General features: G+C 33.5%; 1 protein-coding gene across 1 annotated transcript; it reads right to left on the reverse strand.

Annotated features, from left to right (window-relative positions):
- Positions 1-1,085: 1,085 nt before the first annotated feature.
- LOC113380875 lies at positions 1,086-2,292 on the reverse strand (the record flags this gene model as incomplete). Its single annotated transcript, XM_026619939.1, has 2 exons — positions 1,658-2,292; positions 1,086-1,498 (listed from the first exon to the last, which is right to left on the reverse strand). Coding segments are annotated over exons 1-2 (1,048 nt in total), but the record flags the coding sequence as incomplete, so codon positions are not given.
- Positions 2,293-10,823: the final 8,531 nt, after the last annotated feature.

Below are 10,823 nucleotides of genomic sequence, written 5' to 3' on the forward strand. Positions count from 1 at the left end.
AGATACCATATGTCAGCACTGAAGTAATAACTGACGATAGTAATATCCTTCTGGTTTGTTTAGGACCTCCAATATTAGGCATCAGTCGAGCAAGTTTCGTCCTAACTATTGACGCCTTAGCACTAACGTGTTCCACCTGTTGATTGAAATTCAAACGAGCATCAAGCATTACGCCAAGGTAACAGATGTGAGGTTTTGACGTGATCTCAAGATTTCCTATCTTTAGCTTGATGGTCTCAATTCTTTTCCTACTAGTGATAAGAACAGCTTCACTTTTTTGTTGTGCTAATTGGAGATTCATTGTTCCCATCCACCGATTAATTTTTCTGAATGTAATATCGAATAGGCTTACGATGTCATCAATTTGTTTGGAGACAACCACTATGGCAACATCGTCTGCATATGCTACTAGTTTCACACATTCTGGAAACTCTAGTCTCAAAAGGCCATCATACATAATATTCCATAGCAAAGGGCCTAGAACAGAGCCCTGCGGCACACCTCCTGTTATATTGTATTCTTCTGTACCATCGCGTGAATGGTACATTAGAATTCTGTCTGTAAAGTAGCTTGCGACTATATTGCATAGGTATGCTGGCACGTTCTTGTCACGGAGTGCATTCATAATGCAATCCCAGTTTGCAGAATTAAAAGCATTTTTTATATCCAATGTAGCTACAAGGCAGTACTTTTGGAACCCCCCTTCCATCTGGTTCCAGCAATTGCCTCCTTGGCGGTATTAACTACCAAGTTTATAGCATCGATAGTTGATCGCCCTTTGCGAAAACCATACTGATTGTCTGCTAGGATTGGATCAACTACTGCATCTATTCTTTGGTGAATTATTCTTTCAAAAATTTTACCCGCTGTATCCAGCATGCATATTGGACGATAGGATGATGGTTCATCTGGTGGTTTTTTTCCTTTGGGAATAAGCACTAGTCTTTGCTGTTTCCATTTTCGTGGAAAAACCCCTTCTTTCAGGCATGTATTATATGCATTAAGAAACATTGTCGGAGATGTCATAATTGATGTTTTCAAGGCAATATTAGGAATTCCATCTAATCCCGGTGCCTTGCTATTACCAACGCGATGACAAGCTTCCATCAGTTCTTGCAGTGTTATAAGTGGAATATTATTCTGTTCTACATGTGTTACCTGGTAGTTCAAATTAGGTTGTCGTGGAAACAAAGTAGTTACTATTTTATTCAATAGTCGTGGGCAAGTTGGTGAAGGTATTGGCTGGCTTTTGAGGCGAGACATTACAGTCTTATAAGGTCTTCCCCATGGATTTTCCTCGACTTCATCCAAAAGTTCTTTCCAGCACCTAACTTTACTATCTTTGATAGCTTTATTTAGTTGTCTACGTGCTTGTTTATATTCCACTACCAGTTGTGCAGAATTACTGAGACTAAATCCACGCTGAGAGATCCTTCTTTTCTTTAGGCACTCTTTACGAAGAGAGCTGATTTCTTCAGTCCACCAGTGCACAGATTGTCTTTGATTTATGCCATGTTTACGAGTCATACTGATATCACAGGCTTCGGTTATTCTCTCCATCAGCTCTCTAGTATGCTCATCTGCGTGTTCTGAAATTATAGGTTTGCAATTTAAGGCAACTCTCATGGCGCTTTCATCAAAAGATTTTATTTTCCACCCAATGGCTTTAGATATTTTCGCATGTCTTCTAATGTTTCTATCTGTTGATATTTCCCAGATGATTGCATTGTGGTCACTAGCAGTGTAGATATCTAATACCTCCCAATTGCAAATTCCTCTGACGAGGCTATTGCTAACAAAAGTAAGGTCTATTATTGAGCTTGCACTGCCCTTTTCAAAGGTTGGTTTATCACCACTATTAAGTAAAACCACGTCAAGTGCATTGAAGGCCTCCAAAAGTGCTTTACCTCTTGCATTAGTCTTCCTACTTCCCCAGTCTACCGCCCATGCGTTAAAGTCACCGGCTATCGCTACGGGGTGGTGTCGTTTTGCATCCTCCACAAGACGATCTAAAAAATCGACAAAATCTGGCAAAGAAAGACTAGGTGGAGCGTAACAGCTGTATAAATGTATGCCATCTAATGATGCTGCGACAAATCCTGCGTTGCTATTGTTAACAACATTTTGGAAACAAAACTTGCCACAGGACCAAATAACGGCTTTGGTGGTACTGTCCGTTTCCCATGGCCAATCAGTTAGATGTTTGTAAGGTTCTGATAAGAGGGCAACATCAATTTTTATATCTCTTACCGTCTGCATAAGCAAGTCGTGTGCAGCCTCACAATGATTCATGTTTAGCTGTATTATCTTCATGCTTTTGCGTTCATTATTTTCTCTATGGCCTCCCTATATAGAGGACATCTGTGAGTGCCGGCATGATGTGCTATATTTTCAGAGTTTCCATTTTCAGCGCATAGTGCACATTTTGCTGCATTTATACAGTTGGCTATTTCGTGACCATCTTGTCCACATCTAAAGCATAGATTGGTCCGATTCACTTCGCTCTTGCACTGTGATCCATAATGTCCGAATAGCCAGCATTTAAAACATCGAATTGGTTTCTTGATGATTTTAATTTGACAGTTGACCCATCCAATTCGTATTTTGCTACTTGCTTTGAGCAGATCGTGTACAACTGCCGCTGGAAGAGCTACAGTAGCAATCTGGGTACCTCTATATGCCTTACGAAGCCTAATTTCTTCTGCTGGTGTGTTGCAGGCTCCCCCGGTTGCTTTTTGTAGTGCTATCTGGATATCAATTTTTGAGGTTTCATCATCAATATCCCTTATTTCTATAGTTTCTTGGTGCCCCTTATAAATAACTTCGGCCTCATCCTTTAACACACCTGCGATAATCTGTTGCAGTCCTTGGCCTTTGTCCTCACTTTTCTTAGAAATAGTTATCAACAAGTCTCCATTTCTGGTTTTGTTTATTTTCTCTACTGTCGTATTTACCTTGTCATCAGGGACATCATGTTTGATGCGACGTAATATTTCGGAATAATTAACTTTTTCGGTCGGCCGGATTAATAAGGCATTTGGTTTTGGAAAAATTCTATGATTTTTTATCATTTTATGGTTAGAGTCCTGTTCTGACAGATGTACCCTTGCTTCCTTTTTTTTCTGTTTTCTCGGCTGAACTTTATGCCAGTCATTTACCTCGATTTTTTCTTCATTACATATTTCTATGATCGTCTGACGTCTTGGCAAACCATTTTTCTCATTAACCTGATTATTGCTTATATGTTGTGAGTTTCGGTTTCTTGTGGCTTTGCTTGTGTCCTGCCGTACACTTTTTTCTATATGGGCTGTCTCACAACATTGCACTTCATTTATCATAACTTCCGTATCATCCGTGGTTCGGCCTTTTTCCTCTAACAATTGGTTGTCTAAATCAATAAATCTTTTAATTACGGCCGCTATGTTGCCTGTTTTTATTTTCAACTCTTTATGTATGTTTGACTTTGATTTGACAATCATATGCAGTTCATTTATCAGATTCTCAAGGCACTTCAATGACTCATTCCGTTGTAAAATGACATTTTCCGGAATTATATGTGACAGTTCAGCCACTGGTTCTACTTTACTAGTCATACCGTCGCATGAGCTGGTCAGCGGGTTTCGGGCTATATCTGATATACCTGTACATAGCGTTGTGTTCAAATTATTGTGTGATTTATTGATTACATCACCAGCATTGTTTGACACTATGTCCCCACTAATGGGGATCATTTTAACAAAAATTCTACCTGCACCCAGAGGCGAGGATCACTCAGCTCACTAACTTATTAGTAACTTATTAAAACTGATGGAACTAATTATAAATTTTGTACGACAAAATAACTAATTTCTGACGTGAGAAAATTTTGTTTTGGGCGAAATCGAAGATGCTGAGCACGTGTTCTTCGTGTGCCCGCGATTTGGTGCTCTACGGGATGATGTGGAGGAGACATTGAGACGCACAATTACCCCAGGTAATGTTGTTGAAGTGATGCTGACAAGTGAAGCTGCTAGGAACGCCATAGACAGATTTGCGAGAGACGTTTTAATGGACCTGCGTTCTATAGAGAGAGAAAGGGCGAATGGGACTTCGCCCATTTAAAAGATAAGTAAAATGTTTATGAATTATAACATTGTTTATAACAAGTTAAGAATTGTAACATTCTAGATCCTCCCCCCACGAAGTAATGCCTAGCGGCGGTTTCCGTGGGGACCAGAGGCAGGGGCAAAGCGGAGGTTTTAGTCGGTATTATACCAGGGCGGTATCGAGTCCGACATACCCAGCCAGAAGACCGGTCTGGGATGCATAAAAGCATTTCCTTCGCTATACAAAAAAAAAAAAAAAAAAAAAAAAAAAAAAAAAAAAAAAAAAAAAAAAAAAAACATTACTACCCCTCTCCCTATATGCATAAAAACGCCATGTCTCTGATGAGGAGTGTGTCGAGGGCTGAGAGTCGTAGTCTGCATTTAACAGTCAAAAGAGCCGGTCGTAGGCCCTCAGGGGTGTCGGGTCGAAAGATACCGTTCTTAAATATAAGTCGAAGGGATGAGCGCGGTGCAGTGCGCGCAATGTTTTATCAAATTTATGTTGGCGATAATGTAAGTTAAAATAATGTTATGGGGGGCAGCGTATCGGAAGCTGCCCCAAACCGAAGATAGACTTGGTGTAATTATGAAATGTGATTAGTGTGATGCGAATCGGGATCCCGATGTATGGACATGTGATGGACACTGGTTGCGCCGGGGGGTACAGAGATAAGTTTAGATTTAAGTTGTAGAGTTCAGATTGATTAAGTAGAGAATAAGTATGTAAATATATAAATATAGAATATTGTTTAGTTAAGTTACGAACAAACGCCTCTCATTAATTGTAGTTGTAAATTTAAATAATCTTTCAGCAGTACGCGATAAAAGGTAACAGCGAGTTTAACTAACTAACAATAAAATAAGGATTATAAATGAAAGAATAAAAAGGAATTCGTAACAAATGGTGGAAGCGCCGGGTACTACTTTTCGTTGGTTCAACGATCAGATGATTAAATTAGCATAAATTATTTTGGTAATCATTCTGGTCCACCATCGACGGTAGTACTTACGATCTCGGTAATAGATTTTATTGTTAGTTCATTCGCGGTTATTTGTTTAAGTTTACAGTAGTGTCGGGTTATTTTTATTTATCGATTTTGGTTTTTGATTGTTCACGGAGATTCGGCATTTCTTAATTACGCGTTAGATTAATTGAATATATTTTGTTGGAATTTACGTTTATTTTTGTTACTATAGTTAAGTGTACAAATGATTGTTAGAACACTTAGAACTGTACGTAAGCAAAGAATTTTGAAAATTAGTTGTTATTTTGAGTCTATAAATGGTATAGGTTGACGGTTATAGAGTTTGACGATGTGTTTAATGCGCGATTGTAAAAGCAGTTCGCAAAATGTGTTGGCGCGAAAATGAAAAATCACGTGGTTCGAGTGATTATTAAAAATTTAATTTATTGATGCCGAAGTGTTGTTTATAATAATTTTGAAATGCTGAATCTATTTATTGTATTTATATTTTTGTTCGTTAACGTTTGTTTTGTTCGGTCGCGCGGGGTTGTTTTGTTTGATTTCGGTTATATATATGTAAAGAAAAATATCTAATTTTCTTCAGTTTGAATTTTGCGCGCTATAATTGTCATAGATACTAGCGCCTTTGACACTAGGATAGGGAAACAAGTGGAAACCTAAAAGACGTCAGGGCGTAATTAATAAAATTTACTAAAAGTAAAATTATTTTTAAAATAGTAGATATTGGTGCAAAAATTGTTTAGGACTGTCATTGTGATTATTAACATTGAATGTCGTTTCTTTTCTACAGGTATGTTAGATTTTGTATGTAAACCTTTGTCTAATATAAACTAACAATAAAATATAACTTTTCTACAGAGAAACTCAATTGTGTTGGATTGGCTTTGGCATCCTAAACACGAATAAAACCTTATAAAACGACATTTATTGTCAAAAAAAAATTGAAAAGTTGAAATTTACGTTTCAAGTAAAACCAACAACAGACGGAAAATCTAACTATATCGCCATAACCTCAATTGCAACAGAAGATGATAAAAGATTCCTTATCCCTGAAGATTATCAATCAGTAACACTCCACAAACATATTCAAAATTTAAAACAGTATGCTACAGTAAAAAATACTCTGAAAAAGAGATATCAAGCTAGAAATGTGTGGATTAAAGCAACGGAGGAATTATTACAAACTTATGTTGATGAGGATGGAAATATGATTTTTCAGGACCAATTTCTAGAAGAAACTACTAATGAACAATTGGCTAGTAATGATAAAAAAAGTTCAGATGATCCTATAGTAAAAATATTGGAAAAATTAGTTGAAGATCATCAGAACAAAGAAAAACATAGTGTAAAAATGTTATCGAACAAATTTATAATAGAAAAATTCGATGGACAAAAATCAGATGCATCTCAATGGATGGAAGTATTTGAAAGAGAGTGTACAAGATTTGATATACAAAAGGATGAAGAAAAAATTGAAATTTTAAGATTATTTCTAGAAAAATCATGTACTGATTGGTATTCTTACATGATGATCAAGCTGAGTCTAGATTCGGAGTGGTCAGAATGGAAATCAAATTTTTTGCAAACTTATGCCAATAAAGGTTGGAATACTAGCAAGTATGCTATATTTTTCAAATATCAATCAGGATCTTTATTAGAGTATGCAGTAAAAAAAGAAAGACTTTTACTAGAAGTAAAAAAAACAATGGATGAAGGAACCTTAATTGATATCATTGCTGCTGGCTTACCAGATTTTATCACAGATAGAATTAATAAAGAAGAGATTTTGCATACAAAAAATTTATTTAATGAACTTGGCAAATTAGAACATTTAGTTTCAAGGAAAAAAAATATATTTTACAAAAAAAAGGAAGACTAAACAAATTAAAGAAAAATGTAGCATTTGTGAAAAATTGAAGATAGGTGTACGATATCATCCAGAGGATTCCTGCTGGTTCAAAGCACAAATAAATACTGAAAGAGATAAAAGGCAAATAAAACTTACTAATAATTCAGAATTAGAATGTGAATTACAATGTGAAAACACAAAAAACTAATAGTGCCGCCATTGATCAAAGTTAAATTAGTGCTTAATAAATGTATTGAAGTATTCGGAATTTACGACTCGGGATCTAATGTCTCACTAATAAATTCAAAGTTGTTGAAGATAAATAATAAGGAAACGAGTCATTCCAGCAACACTAATTTGAAAACGATTAATGGCGTTAAAAAGGTAACTGGCATAATTACACTGGATGTAGCCATTTTTAATGTAGAAAAAAAAATTAATGCCTTTGTAATAGACAAAGAAAATTTTGACTATGATTTCTTAGTTGGACTAGATTATATCAAAGAATTTTACCTAGTGCAAAACGAAAATTTGGAAATTAGTCAGAAAATACCTATACAAAGAAGTGAAACAGTTTCTAAGGAGACAAATAAAACAGATGTGAATTCTAAGGAAAAAAAACTGATAATTTAGTAAACTTCAATGAAGACTTTAAAGAAGAAAACTTCCAAATTTGTATAAATCATCTGGGCTGTCAAGAACAGGAAGTAATTGATGATTTGATTTTTAAAAATAAATATGCGTTTGCAAAGGATAAATATGATATAGGAAAGGTAACTGATTATGAAGCACACATTGATTTACTTGTAGAAAAATATTGCAGTAAAAGACCATATCGTTGCACCGTGGAAGACAAGAAAGAGATTGAAAACCAGATTGCAAAATTATTAGAAAAAAATATACGAGGTCTGTTCAAAAAGTACCCGGAATTTTCGTTTTTTCAAAAAAATATTTATTTATTCGTCTACATTAATGTGGTCCCCTTCAAAGTAGTCCCCCCCCAGATATAATACACTTATGCCAGCGTTTTTTCCAATTTTCGAAGCACCCTTGATATTCACTTTTTGATATGTCCTTGAGCACTCTCAGCGATTTTCTTCAATCGAGGAAAACCGCCGTCCTTTCATGGGTCTCTTCAACTTTGGGAATAGGAAAAAGTCACACGGAGCCATATCTGGTGAATTTTTGCTCTTTGCAACACTTTATTTCATTTTTTACGCAAAATTTAATACAAATTCTTTGACTTTTCAATTCTTCCATTGTAAAAATCGCCGAGCTCAGAAAAACACGTCGAACCTTAGCGACTACCACAGACAAAGTAAACAGTGAATATAGCTGAAAATTTCATCATACTTTAGGGGCATGTATACCAACACAATAAAAAAAAATTTTGACAATCAGACACTCCAGACCCGCGAAATTTAATTATTAGTAATTCCGGGTACTTTTTGAACACACCTCGTAATAGAAGAATCATACAGCCCATTTGCAACACCAGTTACATTAGCTTATAAAAGAGATGAAAATAAAAGATCAAGATTGTGCATTGATTTCCGAGACCTAAATAAAGTAGTTGTGCCTCAATCGCAGCCGTTCCCTCTCATTGAAGACTTAATAGTAAAAACAAGAGATTGCAAGTTTTTTTCTACACTGGACCTAAACTCTGCATTTTGGTCTATACCACTACGTGTTACAGATAGACACAAAACTGCATTTGTGACACAAGAGGGTCACTATCAATGGACGTGCTTGCCATTTGGTTTAAAGACATCTCCAGCTATTTTCCAAAGAATAATGTGTAACATAATACGTAAGCACAAGCTTGGAGAGTTCACCGTATGTTTCCGATGATATTTTATTATTCTCAAGATCTTTTTCAGATCATGTTAAACATTTGAAACAACTATTTGAAGCAATTAAAAGCGAAGGTTTGAAACTTAAATTTTCTAAGTGCTTTAATATACTAGCTGACCCGGCAAACGCTGTTTTGCCATCAAAAATATTTTTGCGCATTGCAGAAGTTCTTATAATATACATGATATATTAATAATGATGTTATATTCTTATTACACGAATTTCTTTACATTTTGATAATTAATTCGAACGCATCATAGTGCTTTGTTTATTTGATTTTATTTATATCAAATAGTGAAATATTTTTAATCAATGAATAAATTAGATTTTAGTCTGAATCATCGCAGTACCATTATCTAAATATATAATTTTTATATAAATATCAGATTTTTTACTTTTGCATTTAATTTAAAAATATTGAATGTCAATTTCATATATCCAATATGCACTAAATTTTTAAATGCCAAAATATTTCCTTTTTGGTTCGAAATTTAATATAATATGATATAATTTATATCTATAATTTGATTGCCAATATTGCCTATAACATAACTTGGAATAATTAATTTATTTGTATCTTATTGAAGTCGTTAAAAATTTTGTTTATGATTAATGTTAAATTCAATATGTCGCTTTTTTATTGTGATCTATAATGTTTTAATCACTTATCATATAAATTTTCGACTGCAAATTGATATTCATACTATCCCTGAAACTAACATGGATAAAGTTCTGAGAAATCCGAGTCCAAATCTATAAAATGTTTGATTTTTGGCACTGTTATTAATTTTTTATCAATTTTTGTACTGTAAAATAATGGATGATTATTTATCAAAATTGTAATATTTAGACTATAATTTTAGATGTATACTTTTTATTTTGGCATTGAATTATTTTAATTGAAATCAAGTGAAACATAAATATATTTATTTGATATTTATATAAAACATATAATTAAAATATGCATTAAAATCATATTGTCTATAAATAATATGTCATTTTATAAATAGTATTTATTACTTTGGTGCTTGATATGGGTATGAATTTGTAATAAAATATATTCTTTCTGACAAATAGTTAAAAACTTGTTATAATTTTCAAAATTATTTGACATTTCATACTTCAAAAATTAATTCACTCGCATCATAGCGTTTTGTTTATTATACTTTTGTCATGTCAAATACGTCAATATTTATTTGTATATTATAAGAACTTCTGCAATGCGCAAAAATATTTTTGATGGCAAAACAGTGTTTGCCGGGTCAGCTAATATATATATATAAATATATATATTAGTGATGGGCGTTGAATCAACGAACGGTTATTTTCAACCGTTTCTTCTTCGTTAACTAACTAACCGTTTCGTCGCAACGAAATAACTAGTTGAAAATCAACTGGTTTCGAAGCAGTATATAGGAATTCGACGATATAGGAATTCGTTCGTTGTCGAAAACGAACGTACGCAGGTACCTGGCGTCGGAAAGGATCAACTAATTCTATTAACATCGCTTATTGTTAGGCTACTACTTTTATAATCTTGCAGATGTACGTTTACATATTAGAAACTTTCAATACGCGCCAAATCGTTTAATTTTAGAAGATCAGTTACATTTATTATAGTTTTCAATCGTTAATATTTTTTCATTTACAGTAAATAAAAGAGTTAATAAAAAAAAAAAAATATTTTTTCATAAAATTCTCATAGCATGTCTTGTAATAATTTTTTTAAACTAAACCTGAAAATTGATTTTTTATTTTTCATAACATTTTTGTATAACTATATATTTTTATATTGCTATGTTTATATAACATGTAAATTCGATGTTTTAGTATATGGCTTTGCTCTATTGAAAATATTTAAGTTTTTAAAATTAAACCTTTATTTATTATTAATAATAATAAATGTGATATATATATATATATATATATATATATATATATATATATATATATATATATAATAAATGTGACAATTCACATTTATTTCTTTTTATTCATCAAATCCATCGTCAACTTGACTTTTATAAGAACAAACTTCATATTACCAAC

This window comes from Ctenocephalides felis, unplaced genomic scaffold (genome assembly GCF_003426905.1).
Source record: "Ctenocephalides felis isolate EL2017-DRISC unplaced genomic scaffold, ASM342690v1 CF-g0.4_SCAFFOLD_02440, whole genome shotgun sequence".
In the NCBI taxonomy this organism is placed as follows: Eukaryota; Metazoa; Arthropoda; class Insecta; order Siphonaptera; family Pulicidae; genus Ctenocephalides; species Ctenocephalides felis.